Here is a 16,823-nt window from a genome sequence, read left to right as displayed (position 1 = left end):
TAATCCCCAATAAAAAAGCAAAAAGATGAGAGAGGAAAGAAAAATATTTATATTAAAATAATATATGGGGAAGCTCTTTTGGTTCCCTACACATTGGGTAGCACTATAACATTCCCAATGTTTATGGATGTTGCACGTGACTTTTTGTGATTTTATTGAAATTTTCTCTATATATAAGAAAGAGAATGGGTTATAATGTGTTTGTTGCTAGTACTCTTAGATCATGTTTGGGATTGAGTTTGAAAAGTAGAGCTTTTAAGTCAAAACATGTTTCTTAGCAAATGCTTCATTTTTAAGCTGTGCGTTTTTTTCATTTTTAGAGTAAACAAAGTTAAAGAAGTGTTTTTGAAATTTTGTACCAAACAAGACAGCTTTTGTTTGGCACAGCTTTTTAGGTATTAAAAATATTTTTTAAACTATATAATGTAATCTCAAATAGGCTCTTAGACAATATGGAAGTTCTTATACTACCGCACATCCGGTTAAATCATCATTTAAACAGTCCAATGATCCATCTTCACTAACCCACCACACATAAAGAATGTTTTTCTTTTCAATTTGAAGTTTACTTCATAAAATAAAAAGTGTTTTTTATTTTATAATTGAACGTGTAACGTCTAACTAAGTTTTTCTATTTATATTTATATTTTTTAACTGTTCATTTCCAGAATATCGATATTCTACTAATTCACCATGCATATAGCTTATTTTAATTAGTCATCCCTCTTGATATGAGATAAGAGTAATGTTATACACCACATTTGTATCCCACAATACTAGAGTAATTGTCTCAACCAATTCTTAAAATTTTTAGTTAAACAATAACTTATTCATGGGCTTGTAACTTGGTCATGACTACTACGTTAACATTATATAATAGATGTGTGATAAAAATATAATTTACAGCATTACTCATAGGATGAAGGTGAACACTATTTTAGAAGTGTTTTATGGTAAGGTTTATATTTTAGAAAATATTCTCTATGGAGTACCTTGCTAATCTGGAAACAAAAAACAAAAACAAAAAAACTCAAATAAATGCATGGCCTTACTTGTAAAATAAATAAATAATTAAGAATATAAAAAACAACAAGGTAGCCTATTTTGTCAAAATATTTCTATAACAAGTAAAGAAAACGTATTTATATCAAGAAAAAAAGTATTTTGTATTTTAAGAGGTAACATTTTCCAAGTAATTGAATATAAAGAAATGACACAAATTCCATAATTTAGAATGTCATATCAAAATCTAAAATTCAGGTAACTACTTTCACTAAGGATTCACTACATTTATGGTATCTTAATTTTATTAGTACTAGCTCATAACTTGGGCTATGCGCGAGATTCTTCATTATAATTTAATTTCAAGATTTAAACATATTTTCATCTACTTTTCTTTTTATAGGTTAAAAAAATGGGCATAAGAATCAAGAGTTATATGTATTAAGAATCAAGAGAATTCATGTTGTGACTAATTGCATGCTAGTACTCCATAAAGATAACTTAAAATAATATCAAGGAATTGCAAGTTCTTCATTGTTCTTCCTTTAACAAATATACACAACATTCAAAATGCAATCAATCCCTAAGATAGCATGAACAACAATTCCCATGACCTCATTGGTCCAAATAAATAAGCTTAATTGTACTGTCATTTAGTGGAACAACAAATCAAACCAAATGTTTAAACATTAACACACATGTACCAATGTCAATGGCTTGAGGGCAGGGGTAGACCTACAACCTAGGGTGGGGGGACGAATGTCTCCTCGAAATGTTTACAAATTTGCTTAAAGTATACCAATTTTATAAATTTGTCCATCCAAAATGATATTTTTGTCCTCCCAAAATAATATTTGTGTCCCATTATAAATCTTTTTCATTTTTATTTTTGATCCCCCTCCCCCCCCCTAAAAAAACAAAAAAAAAATTGTGTCCCCTTTTAATTATTATTATTATTATTTTTAGATTTGCCTCCTCTTTCAACATAACCTAAAATACCCTATTCACTTAGTTTCCCTCCATATTCTAGTTTGCTTCTAACCAAAAGCTAAATTTGGTGTGGGACTCTAATTGAATATGTGAAAGGAAAAGTTAAATGGTTTGGGTTCTTTGAGTAGCTTCTAACCAACAATCAGTTACCATTGTTTGGCTCGACTCTTAACATTGTTGTTATTTGGGGCTTCAGGGAATTGTTAGGAAAAATAGTCCACGCTCAAAAGTACCATTTTTTCTTGAACCCTATAGACCGTGTTTAGTTAGTTGTTTATACTATTGCGTGTTTATGATGCCATGAGTTTAAATGTAAAACTTCTATGCTTTTATTTTATATAAACACGCACAAACATATATAAAGAGATTATATGTATTTTATGTGCTTTTGTGTTTATATAAGTTTGTACATCTCCCAAAAAATAAAAAAAAAAAATCCCCAATCATAAATCCTAGTTCCACCCCTTCTTGAGGGCTTCTCCATCCTTGCATTTCTACGACGAACATGTACATGTATTTCATTGCATCTATTTCTACTCTGAAGGACAAACTCAAACACACATTGGTTGCTTGTTTTTACATTGCTCCTCACAAAACCATGCCACCCAGAACCAATGCTCATTCAGCCATCTTCCTTGAAATTGATTTTCGCCGACCATGACTTTCCTTTTTGATCATGAATCATGATCTCTGGGGTTAGTTTAATTTCAAACACTTGCACTACCGATTTATGAATATACTGCAACCAGAGACAATAAACAACATCATGAGAAATCTATTCTTTCCAACATTTATAGGGTATGTCAAGGTACCAAATAGGACTGTTAACTCTATTTAATCTATGTAATCAAAACCCCCATGTACCCAATAGATGTTGGAACAACAATATACATAATTAAATTACAAAATACAATGCCAAAAGACTCACCACAGTATCTAGCGAACAAGAAGAAATGGATTGCACAAAGTGTGGAGTCTTGGATGCTACAAGTCGGGCTACCACTTCAGAGGTCTTATTTTCTTCAAAATTGGTTTCAAAAATTTCTTGTGATTTACGCCGCCTAGCTTTAGATGACTTTGTAAGCATATAAATTTCTAAATATATAATGTGTTTTCAGAGGCAATCAATTAGTAGAGAATAATATATATTGACTACAACTCACCGCCAGCTGCCTCATTTTTCTTAAGGCCTACTTTAGAATGCTTTCCCTTACCAGCACAAGCCTGTCTACTACAAGTCTCCTCAGCTTTAAAATCCTCTTCTAAATTCAGATCTAGAGCTTCTTCCTTCCTGCATCCATCAATACTGAATATCTTGACTTGAAAGGAAGAACTATTAATGTATTTGAAAACTAGTAACTCCCCAGGTTTCATATTTTGGTCACTAACAAAGCATGGCCAACCATTTGTAAAATACATATGCCCATCAACTCCTTCTAAGCGGACATGCCAAGACTGTATAGCAAGATCAATTAAATATACCATCTTTAGTATAGCTCCATTGAAGTGCTTCACAAAAGCTGGTGGCATGGACTACGATAAAAAAATATATATTTTATTTCCATAAGATACATATGAGATACTCACTCCTCTCTAGTGTGGGTTACATACTCTAATTTAGATCATAAAACATATCCACATTTTTCCTTTGAACAAAGATGCATTGGTGTTTTTAGATAAAAATAGCATACACAAGAGTAATGACTCTTTAGCTTCTAGAAGTATAGGCCTATAAATGTCCAAACAGAATCCATGGTTCAATCAACAATGAAAGGAAAAAAAAAAAAAAAATCAAAACCCTCACTAGTTTGGGTATTTTCCTTCATAAAATACTCACCATGTAATTGAATTAAGCTTATATGAAAAGTCCATTGCTTGATATACTTTCCAAAACGAACTTCTTCGTCCTCAATCATTCAATTGTTGCTCATTGCTCTTGTTGAAATAGTGATGATGCATAAATAAGAGCAGAAGCAATATAGAAAATAACGCAAATAATTTTACGAGTGGTTCGATATTAGACACCTATGTCCACTACTCGAAATACCGCTAAGGGATACATTGTGCTCATTAACTTTATTTGTCTACAATACAAAGGTTCCTATTTATTGGGTAATGTCTAAATACAAATATAGTAATCAAATACTCCTTATTTGATTACAATTCCAATATTTAATTTCAATTAGCCCATAAATAAATAATATTTCAATATCAACCTAATTATGGAATATATGAAAAATATCATATATTTTTCGTATATTCTAACATCCCCCTCAAACTCAAGGTGAAAGATTCTGGAAGCTTAAGTTTGAAATCAGAAACAATGATGATGACAGCGGTGGTGGAGGCCAGGAATGGGCCGTAGACGATGGCGGCTAGTGGCTGGCCAGTGATGGCACTTGGTGAATGCAAAAGGGCTGACAACGAGCCAAAATTCAAAAGGAGCCGACAATGGGCCAAACTCAAAAAGGGGCTGCAATGGCTGACAATAAGCCAAACTTCAAAAGAGGTTGACGATGGGCCAAAATCCAAAAGGTACTGACAACAGGCCATGGCCGACAATGGGCCAGACACCACAAAGGGGCCAACTTGGGCCATATTCCAATAAATGGGCCAACTTGGGCCTAAAAACAAAAGAAATAAGCCCACTTGGGTGGTTATCAAGTTGGCACACTGAACCTGAGTCGCGCACGTCGCGCTTCATGTAGTCCACTTGGACCGCTTCTTCTTCTTCTTCTTACAAATTCGGATTTGGTGTGGGCAGCTGCACTATAGGACTATGAGCTTAGCTGATGGCTCGTAATATGGTGTGAGGGAGTGTATCAGTGTATGGGAGGGTAGATATGCTTGACTAATGAGGAAGGATTCAATGCGGTTTGTAATATGGTGTGGGGGAGTGTATTGGAGGGTAGATATGCTTGACTAATGAGGAAGGATTTAGTGCGGCCGTCTGCAAGACCAAGTTTGTGACTATGGTCTCACGAGCAACGATCTAGTACGGCGATGTACACCACAAGGTTGTAAGCCCAATTTTGCAGATATGATTCAGTGTGGGCGTATGCACTGGAGAGGTTGTGAGCATAGATGCAGATTGCGCCTAACACCGTACACGGTGGGGACTGGAACCAAAGGAATGTCGGCGACAATGGAGAGCTCGGACTGATGATGGCCGGCGTGTGTAGGTGGACGAAGAGGCTTATTGGACGACGTGGATCCCAGTGATGAGGCCGGTGGTGGCAGGGATGACGGCCGGCATCGTCTGTTCGGTAGAAGCGCGTGCAAGAGAGCTTTGCCAATATAAGCAGCGCATCAGGGCGCATCTATGGTCGGTTTGGGTTGATTTTGATAGGGCTATGTAGATCGACAGCCTCTAATCCTGGATCTAGTCTCCTTCTCTGAAAACAAGTGAATGGGGTGTGGAGGCCAGCAGCGGAGCGTGGTGTTTTGGTAGAAATTCATGGTGGTGCGTGACGGAGCGTGGGCCCTTGTATGGAGGATTTTCAGAAAAATCTAGGTTGATTGCCAGCAGATTTATCCTATGGCATGAGTCTCGATGCAATTAGAGGGTTGTGGTGGCGCGTGGCTGAACGGGCAGAGATTGTGGGCGACGTGTGACGGCTAGTTAGTGATCTTTTTGGGCTGATTCCGGCGGCTCTGGAATTAGTAGCAGAATATATGGTGGATGGCGTGACTACTAGAGTGTTTGGTGGGATGTGGTGGTGTGTGGCATAACTGACAGAAGCTTTGGGCTGAGTATGGTGGCCAGAGGCGGCGCGTGATGACTGGTGGTGTGTGGTACTTGGAGGTAATGATACAATGAGATTGTTGGAGAGAAGAAAATGTCAATGACCTTTATTAAATGCCACAAGAAAGTAACTCCCATACCATATTGAAATAGTGATGATGTGGAAATAAGAGCGGAAGCAATATAGAAAAAAACACAAAGAACTTTACAGGTGATTCGTTGTTAAACACCTATGTCCACCACTCGGAATACCGCTAAAGGCTACATTGTGCTTATTAACTTTATTTGTTTACAATATAAAGGTCCATATTATATGATAGTATTTACATACAAGTATAGTAATCAAATCCCCTTGATTTGATTACAATCTTAATATTTGGTTACAATCAGCCTATAAATAGAGAATATTTCAATATCAACCTAATTATGGAATATATGAAAAATATTATATTTTACGTATATTCTAACATCTCTCTTATTTTTTTCATATACCAGAAAAAGGCACAAAAAGTAACATACATAGTTAAATATATTCTAAACATGTAAATCTACATTACTAAACAGAGTTCAGTAAAAGTCCTTGGAATATACGTATATTTTACGTATATTCTAACATCTCTCTTATTTTTTTCATATACCAAAAAAAGGCACAAAAAGTAACATACATAGTTAAATATATTCTAAACATGTAAATCTACATTACTAAACAGAGTTCAGTAAAAGTCCTTGGATATTGTCAACTGTCATACCTAAAATGCTACATTATTTACCAAACAGATTTCATCACTAAAATGGCAGGGGTATTGTGTACATTATTTCTCACTAAGTCCTTGGACTTACCTTTTTTTTTATTTCCCCACATTATGTATAATTACGCGGTTTAGTTAGCGTAGAAGAGGATACCTTCGGACCGAATCATGGTTGTTGCTCAGGACCTGATTCATGTCATTTTTGAAGATATGGACCCAATATGGATGAAATCGATGAGGGACAATGGAGGGACCATCCAAGCAGAGATGATAGAGATATTGATCATGCTTGCACTACTTAAGATTAGGTGTTAATCTTATTATCTTATTTTAAGACAATGATTTGGGGTCGTAATATTTTGATGATCAATCTTTAACCATACATTTGATGACCTATTTATAATATGATGCTTTATCTTTACTGTAGTGGTTGTGCTTGTGATGTTTAATTATTGCCTTATATTCATATAGTTTAAAGTCTTCCATTGTATTATCTTGTTTATGAGAAATAAAGATTCATGAGTCTTGTCCTGTGAGGGATGTAAGCTGAAAGACGAACTATGGAGTCAATTACCAGTTAGTTGATTTCCACGGGGCATTACACCTTGGGTATGGTTTGGCCACCCCCAAAACAGCCAGGGGTGGCTAAAGCCACCCCATGGAGGTGGCGGCCACCCCTTAAGGCAAAATGGGGTGGCTGCCTTTTCCAATTTTTTTTTTTTTAAAAAAAAATTAATTTAATTTAAATTTTTAATGTTTTTAATTTAAAAAATATATTTTTTATTTTTTTAGGTATATGGACATATGTCGAGTTTTTAGGGGTGCTACCATGAATTTTCGTCAATTTTTGGACGGAAGTTTGACGGAAATATTATTTCCGTCTTTATTCATAATCAAAATACCAGCTGCGATACAAAACAAAATTGAGGGGACAAAAATAAAGTTGTTAAACCAAATGAGACAAAAGAGTATTTAACGCATTTTTATAAGAATAATCTAACTATCCGTTCTACTTAAAAATAAATAAATAACATTCGGTTCTGTTTTGGGGGTAAACGAATTGCACCTTTAATATATCCCTGGCAATGGCATTTCTCCAGTCCCGAGTCACGAGCAGGAAACAAAAAGTAACACGTCTAAGAACTCAAGGTTTTCCCCCCACCAGCATGACGCTTTAAGTTGTCTTCTACCTCCACAACAAGACTCGAAGTTAACAGGCAATTTGAATCGCAGAAAATCCTCCACATGTTTCCATGGTGATTATTCAGATGGCAACTTAGACATTTGCTCAAAGTTAAAACAGCCTACTTTTTTGCCCATCGGTCTCTTGTTTTGTTTCCCAAAGTTAACATCCTTATTTGTTTGGAAATATCACAATCAAGGGCATGGCGGCAAGCAGATTTCCACCAAAAAACTCATGCAGGCATGCAACAAAGAAAGCACAATATATATGATATGCAGCAAAGTTAGATTGGAAGTTCGGAAGAGAAATCATTCAGCACTTGGTTGAGCCCAGTTGGTAACAGAACGATACAGCCTCTCTGTACAAATATAGAGGTGACTTATATACAAGAATAGCTGATTGTAACTAAAATCGTATGTAGTACTAACATGAAGAATCAAACAGAGGTCAACTTCTCCATCCAACCATACTGCTGGCGGTGGCGGCGGGTTCAGAGCCGGACACAGTCCGCCCGCAGTTATACATACGCTGAATTTCCTCCCTGTACTCCGTCAAAGACTTGTCAGGTATGGCCGGGGTTAGCTCCACCACATCCCCCATCTTCAACTTGAAAGTGGGATCGCTCACCGGCTGATGGTTCAGCCTTGGCCTCAATTCTTCCTTCAGTGGGAAACCATACAGAGCCCATCTTGAACTTCCTCGTCCAGATCTTTCCAATAAATCCATTATGGTCGAGTTTGCAGGAAACTCCTGTACCGACATCTGCAACATTCAAAAAAAAAGCATGTCAACATTTCTTCACTAAACCAATCCACAACGCATGGTGCACTTCTACTTGTTTCCACCTTCGCTAGATTCAGATTGCACAAGGTCTTATCCTAGTTTCATTTTTAATCTCTTATCCTAGTTTCATACCATGTATAAAAAAGAAAAAAAGAAAAAAGAACAAATAAGGGTGCTGAAAAGTGCAAATTCAAACACAAACCTTGTCATTCTCAATCATGATCACAAACACAGGCCCATCATGGTCACAGTGCGGCTTATATGAATAGGGGCAATCATCAGAATGAGAAGGGAATGTGCAGGGTGGCCTTTTCGAGTCAGTATAGGCAATGGATGACCGGTCCTGACTCATTGTCTCACACTGCCAGGTGACAACCCATCGAGCCCACTCAATCATCTGGAGCACAAATGAAGAATATTTACAGTCACCTTCCTTATATCTCCAATGAGCTGCAAATCCAAACTCAGCCTGCAAATGCATCTCCTTTGTTCGAATTTGAACTTCAAGTGGAACCATGTCTTCACCCATAACTACCGTGTGCAGAGATTGATACCTATAAGTTATGAAATCAAAGTTAGAAAGGAAAATATCAATGCATACAAGATCACACAACCACTTTTAAGCTATTACAGACCCATTGAACTTGGGACGACTTATGTAGTCCTTGAGCTTTCCAGGTACTTCAGACCACAACTGGTGAACAATCCCCAATGCTTTATAACAATCTTCCTCATTCTCAACAATCACGCGCAGCCCGTGAATGTCATGAATTTCATCCATGGTTAGCTTCTTTCTGCCAAGGAAAGAACACAATCATTAATTAATGTGAATCTGACTTTAACTAATAAAAAGAATACACCATAACTGATGGAATGATAATATCAAAAATAACTTTTCCAAGTATATTTCAAATGAAGTTAGACTTCGTAGTAATTTAAGTAGTTCAAAGCCTACCCTTTAGTTACATGAAAAATGTCTAACAAAACAATAATGAAGTTGCTTTAGTTCAAACTGCATTAGTGGTCCATATTTCATGAAAAATTGACATTTATATGGATCATTGCAGCAGAAGCAATCAAATTTTAGTACCATGCCCAGCCTGGTTGCACACTGATCTATCACTGATTAATGAAGTTTTTATATAAGTATCAGAATAAATAAAGCTAACTGTTCATGTCACCTTTTTTTATTAATTCTACTTGCAAAATTAAGGGTGGTCCTGCAAAACATGCTTGGATAACCTTCTCCAGAAACGAAATTTAATTATCCGGGTATCTCTATCTGTGGCCTGTGAGTGAGGGTGTTTTAGAGAGAGAAAGAGAGAGAGAGAGAGAGCATACTTCAACATTTTGCAGTAAATGCTGTACAAGCTCTTATGCCGCCCAGACAAGACATGGTAAGAAATAGCTTTACCCTTAAGAGCTTGTTCTAATTTCTCTATAGCAGAAGTGATCATCGCCTCATCAAATGAGTCTACCAGCTTAGAGGACAGTTCTTTGTGCTGGTCTGGATAGAGATGTTTAAAACATAGATTTTCTAGCTGCTCCTTCCAAGTAAAGATTCCCAAACGATTAGCCAAGGGTACAAAGATCTCCAAGGTCTCCTTTGCGAACCTTTGTTGCTTGGCCGGAGGCAATGCATCTAGTGTCATCATATTATGCAACCGATCTGCCAATTTAATCAGGACAGCCCTGGCATCGGCCATGGCAAGAAACATGGTATGCAAGCGATCAGCCTCAACTGTTTTACTTGCTGTATTGTTGTCACGTGCAAGCTTACTCAAGTGACTTAGTTTGGAGACCTGAATAAATGCCATTGATAGTAAATAAAAGCTCGTAAAATCAAAATACAAATAGAATGCATCAACTGATCAACTTTCTAATTCATATAACGGAAAGAATAGTCACTCGAGTTCCATAAATTATGTCGAGGCACCTCTATATTTCAAAAAAGATATAAAAAATGAAATTACAACCAAACAAACAAAAAGGGAAATAATAAGGGGAAAACTGAGATGGGATCAGAGACACCAGATCTTCAATATTTGTGGTTACCCTCAGAAAATGACAGATAGCAAAATAGCAAATTAAATGAAAATTTATCTCCACCTCAAAACCATGTACAAAATTGATCCACACTTTAGCGTCAACAGTTTCATTTGTACTCCCCAAATCAACAAAGTTTAGTAGATTATCAGTCTTAAAAGCTGGTTTTTACTTATAAATATGAGGGATGCTAAGTTAGGGCCCAATGAAATCTTTCATAACCAGCATGTATAAAGGTGATCATATGACTGCAACAACTAAGCCCCACTATTATTATACAATTTCACAACAAACATAAGAACACAGAATTGTATATATCCTGTTCTATGAGAATCCAAGCGAAATGTCACATCAATGATGCTTCTTTAACTAATTCACAATTAGCTCTTCTATAACCAAATATGGCGTCTATGACACTCCCAGCACATGGTCAGATGCAGATTTTGGAAAACTATAAGCAATCTACAAAATCATTGCTAGCAAATTTTCAAGTTAGCCTCTTAAAACAATTTTTCTGCTTGATAACATAAAATACATGCCAATTTTGAACTGTACAATAGTAAAACCACAACTGCTCTTCATGTGAGAAGATTATTCTTTCTTAAACATCCAACGGACAGTTCCTTTTCGCTACATAAATTCAATACCATATGAAATGGTGAAAAATCAGTCTCTTACCCCTTCGACCAAATCAGTAACCCCAGCTCCAAACGTCCCAAAAATATAGTCATAGGTCATAAAAGAATCATCAAGCGTGTCATGCAAAAGCCCCGCAGCAACCACCGTTGCATTAGCACCAATCAACGCGAGCAGCACCGCCGTCTCCACACAATGCTTCAAATACGGATCGCCGCTGGCACGCATCTACAACAAAAGCAACACGTAAATCTCTCAACCCAAAACACGAAAACCCCCGCAAAATCAAGACAAGTTCCCACTCAAAGCTCAAACAACGAAATAACTCAATTTATCTTACCTGCCCTCTGTGTGCTTTCTCAGCTTCATAGAAGGCCTTAACCACAAAATCATCACAAAAAATTTTGTGCCTCAATTGGGCACCCAACAACAATTCTTTCACATATGGCTTAGAATTCCCCTCCACCTCCATATTGAAAGTCAGTTCCTCCACAAGACCCGACTTTAATTCATCGCCGCCAAGCTCGAAACTCGGCGAATCGTAATCTACGCACGACCCCAAAGCATTCCTTACAAACCCATTAAACAACCCACTTTGGAAACTCATCGGCAGGCTTCTAGCCGAGCCAACCACGCTGCTACTACACGAAATGGGCCCCTGAAACACCGAAACTGGGCTCAAATCCTTCTTTAAACAAGACCCAGTAAACTTGCTCGGCGAATAGCCATAAGAGCTGCTCAGTTCCTTCAATTCTTCACCTCTGTCGTGCCACAAAGAGCTCAATTCCTCGCCGCAGCCGCCACCCGGAAAGTTTGACGAAGACCGCACCGTGGGCGAGGAGAAGAGGCACGAGAGCCCACCGATTACAGGCTTTTGCGACGTGGATGGTGTCGATGAAGCCGAAGACGAAGGCCTAGAGCTCAATTCGAAATCGTACGACGCGTGCGCGTTGATCTGGCATGGGTGCGGTGCGGAGCACACGCTGCTTGGCGGGCTCGCGTAGAGAGCTATGGTTGGGACCGGCATGGCCTTCTTCTTTTGCTTTCGCTTCAGAGTATTGGGTCTCAGATCGCAACAGCCTCAATAGGAGCTCAGACCAAGAAAAGGTATTTAGACAAATGGGGTATTTTCAAGGACCCAGTAATTTTCTCGAGAAACCAAATTGATTTATGTTCAAACCCAAGAAAATTCAAATCAAATTTTGTGTTTTTTTTCGTAAAAGAAAAGGACAGACAAATATAATGTGCTAGGAGACCACGGGAATTTCCAGAATACCCACAAACAAATGATCTAGAATCAGAGACCCAGTTTCCTTTTTTGTTTTTTTTGGAGAATGACCAAGAAATTCAGGAAATTAAATTGAAGTAAGAAATGAAAGAGTTTGATGCCGCAAAAAGAGACAGAAATTTAGCTACAGTAGGTTGAAACTTATAGAAATGGAACACTAATGGAGTTCGAGTGAGAGAAAGGCCCTGAGATTGAGGAAGAATTTACAAACCCTAACCCTAGAATTAGAAATTTCAAGGAAAGAGAGTCTAAGACGGCTAGAATTGCCCCCACAGAGAGAGAGAGAGAGAGAGTTCTCCTCTCTGGTAATTGCTTTTTAGAGGCCAGGGGAAACGAAATGTACAATCACGCGATTGCCCTTGGGATGCAACTGAAATAACGGGAAGGTTCAAGTTCCCCCCTCCTCAATGCTTTCTGTCTCAAGGTAGACTAGGTTGTTTTGTTTTTGGGCCTTTAATCAAACACCAATTAAGGTGGGTTTGTACACGATGATGTTTTTTTGTGGTAAAAAGGTTGCTCAAGAAACAGAAAATAATAAAAATATATATATAAGATAATAATTGGGTGAATGTGAATAATCTTCGGGGTCCATCTAAGCAAAAGCTATTTATTTTTTTATGCATGATTCTCGTTTGGATCATCAAGATTCATATCAAATCTAACCATTACCACCATTGGATCATGAACAAGTTTTTCACCCACAAAAATGTTGAAAAAAAAAACTTGATTAAACATATAAAAAGCAAATTTTTGACAATAACATTCTCGTTTAAGATGTGTTTAGCATAATTTTTCTACACATTTCTTATTCATCTTTTTTTAAAGAATTTACGTATAAGTATTATAGATTCAATGATGAATTTATTCATCTTTTGTACGAAAAAATAAACAATAAATAAGCAAAAAGTTAAATAGTTCTATTATACATATTCATTTAGTTATCTATAATTTTTCTTAAAACAAAAAATAATCGAGTAATTCTAGAAGTCCTTCTTATGTCACTTTTAGGTTTTTTTTTTTTTTTTTTTTGAAAAATATTCCAATCTCATTGAAAAAGGATTACGAACATAACGCCCTTACATCACAGAACAAAAAGCTCTAAAAAATCATAGCCGAAGCTACGAGGTTACAAATCATAGATGCTTACATCAAAATCAAACATTCAAGACCTATTTATGACATCAATATTCACTAACCTATGACTAGTTTTCAATTGTAACACCAGATCTATTCCAAACAGACTCAGCTCAAGGTATAGGTAGCTCATCTGTCTCGCTCTGAAAACAGATCACATCCACAACCCAAAGGTCTGGACAATCCTTATTCAAACAAAAATACAGATAACAAAAAATAAAGAAAATCCAGCCCTAACAGAAAACAGCCATAAAAGCACAAATCTGCTCCTGAAAAGACTAAATCTACTCCTCATCGATCCAAAATGATCGAAAAACAACATCATTTTCCTCGTAGATGGGGATCTATATACTCAAATTGTTAGTAATTTAGACAAATAATATAAAAGACCTGTATAAGACATACCTGTTTAATTAAATGGTCAAACAATCCAACTTTTATTTGAATACGTAATTTCTTACCTTATATGTTTAAATTACTAACCATTTCAATAAATAATTATTGTGAGCCTTATCCGATAAGGTTTACCATAGTCAAGGGAGGTTATCAATTATTGGGATAAATTTTTTATTGCATGATTAGTTCCATTAAATTGTCTTTGGGATTTTAACATTATATTATTTCCTATTGTGTCCCTATATTACTTGATCCACTATTGTGAATGACAATAAGTCATGACGTTGAAACTCAAAACTCCAAAGTATTATTATAACATTAAAGAAAAATGTTTTCCCACTTGATAAAGATAAAGCGGGGTCCACCCTTTGATATTTAATTTCCTGGGTACTGTTGCTTGATGCAGGAATCCATTGAATCTATATATATATATATATATTGTTTTCCTACCATTATCAACTATACATATCTTACTCCTTTTTCCTTTTCTAAAGGCTTTATCCACAATCATTAAGCATTTTAAATCAAGCTACTCCAAATCTGTTTGAAATAAATTCATTTTGATAATAAAACCCTATTCTTTCCAAGTAGTAGTTCAGTCAGCTAGACAGCACATCTTATAAAGCATGTTTCTAGTTCAAATTATTCTCTTATGCGGACATGTCTTCCAACCTTTTTTGGTGCAGTGTCATTTATTTGACAATTTTTTATGGTCCAATTGTTCTTTGGTTGCCATTCGGTTGTATGATTGTCTCAGGGTTGATGTTTTGGTTGTCTACCCATTGTTTGTTTAATTTTGTTGTAGTTCCTTTTTTTCCCTTTCCTCATAAAAAAAAAAAAAACAAAACAAAACATGTTTATTACCATTGGCAATTTGGTAGGAAGGTTTAAACGATTGATATAATGTGGTCACGTTATTTTAAATTTGTAAGTGATATAACATTATGTATATGGTTAGATACAACAAAACTAAAAGCTTAATTGGTTGTTGTCATGTATGACGTTAATTAAAATTTTTAAATGATGTAATACTGTGTACATTATTAAATACAACAAAATAAATATCGACAATCTATTTTTCATTTGATGACCATGAAGTATAATTTCTTATTGTCACATTGAAGCTTAGAATTGGGAAAAGTCTACATACCCCCTTCAAACTACCATTCAATTGACAATATTCCTTTTAAACTTTTACTTGTGACAATGTCCTCCCACAAGGCTAGCAAAAAAATAAAAATATTTTTATAGATTTCTTAATAAGACAAAAATACCCCTATAAATTTGGAAAAAAAAATTATTTAAAAAAAAAAACAAAATTTTCAATTAAAAAACAAATTTTTAAACGAAATTTTTTTTTTTTTTTTTGAAACTGAAATTTTCGTTTAAAAACGATTTTTTTTTTCTTATAAAAAGGAAATTTATTTAAAAAAAAAAAATTGGCCACTCCTTAGACTTTTTTTTTTTTTTTTAGTTTTAGGTTTTTTCTAGAAGTTATAGTATTCATTATTTTTATTTTACTAAAGATAATTTCATCATTGACAATGTTTTTTTTTTTTTTCAAGGAAATTGATAATATTTTTATAATTTAGGAGATATTGCCATAATTAAAAGTTTAGAGAAATATTATCAATTTAATGGTAGTACGAGGGATACATAAACTTTACCCCCATAATAGTTTTCTATAAAACAAAAGCGCACAATTGACATTTTGCGTGTGATTATTCTCCAGCTTCCTCGAGAAGCTCTAGAAACCACTATTCCGGGTTAAAAAAGAAAAAAAAAAACAAAAAACAAAAACAAATGTTTTTTTTGTGTTAGATTCTTTGCCTCTGTGGTAGAGCGGCGGGTCACCAGCGGCGACCACTGCCACATGGTCAGCGAGAGAGTCAGACACGCGTTCGGCGCAGGCCGCTATTAGGTGAGCATTCATCTGGACACGGTCACAGTCGGAGATGTCACGCTCTGTGCACGTGCTATCTTGCGGTGCCGACTCAGTCAGCCGAGTCATGCCCGAAATTTCAGGGTGTCTTTTTCTTCAAATCAGACGGTGGGCATGCGATCTGACTTTCTATGATCTTTGTTTTGACACTAGCCTCTCAGTCAGAGGTCAAACTTGAAAAGTCAAAAAAAAAGTTAGTAATCTGTATTTGACACTAGACACTAGACAGTTCGGCCCGACAAGCATCTTCTGGAGTTCGGATCCTCTGCTACCGACTTACATTTATGTCACACTAGACTCATTCCCACCTTTTAAACTATATATATATATATATATAGTAATTTTCATTGGTAGGTAAAAATATAAACATTTTTTCATAATTACTTGAAAATACACGTAACATGTGTCAAGTAGAAGAGGTAGCAATAGGCATATCCATATGCATGAAAGTCGTGAGTAAGAAGTAGCTTCTAAACATCTTGCCGGCACGCCAAAACTCATTTCGATGGTGACTTCTTAACCGGGGCGGAGCTACTCTTAGGCTTTGGGTTCTAACCCTCCAAGCCAAGGGGCGGTAAAAAAGAAAAACTTAAAAAAATTAACTTCTCCCCTTTCAAATTTTTTTTTTTTTTTTTAATTTTGCTCTCTCCAAATTAAATATTGGGAAAATTTCAATAAGTCCCCCCGAACTTTCAGTCGATTTGACAAACACCTCTTAAATTATCAAAACTCTCACTTAAGCCCTATGAACTTTAGTTTACTCTCACTTAAAACCCTTTTGTTAGTTTTCAACATTAAAGTCAAACGGCTTGACTTTTTATACCCATTTTACCCTCACCCCAAAACTACACCGTTTTATGTCATAAAACTACAACACTCACCTAGCCCAAAACGACGTCGTTTTTGGCATTAAAATTATTATTATTATT

At 35.9% G+C, this 16,823-nt stretch overlaps 1 protein-coding gene across 1 annotated transcript; it reads right to left on the bottom strand.

The window, feature by feature from the left end:
• Window positions 1–7,912: 7,912 nt before the first annotated feature.
• LOC132186436 (probable GTP diphosphokinase RSH2, chloroplastic) lies at window positions 7,913–12,741 on the bottom strand. The gene is made up of 6 exons (XM_059600413.1): window positions 11,475–12,741; window positions 11,177–11,362; window positions 9,794–10,254; window positions 9,088–9,246; window positions 8,655–9,006; window positions 7,913–8,431 (listed from the first exon to the last, which is right to left on the bottom strand). The coding sequence occupies exons 1-6, from the start codon at window positions 12,159–12,161 to the stop codon at window positions 8,117–8,119; spliced, it is 2,160 nt and encodes a 719-aa protein (XP_059456396.1). The 5' UTR covers window positions 12,162–12,741; the 3' UTR covers window positions 7,913–8,116.
• Window positions 12,742–16,823: the final 4,082 nt, after the last annotated feature.

This window comes from Corylus avellana, chromosome ca7, assembly GCF_901000735.1.
Source record: "Corylus avellana chromosome ca7, CavTom2PMs-1.0".
NCBI lineage: Eukaryota > Viridiplantae > Streptophyta > Magnoliopsida > Fagales > Betulaceae > Corylus > Corylus avellana.
Note: the sequence above shows the minus strand (reverse complement) of the source record. Positions and strands in the feature narration are given on the sequence as shown.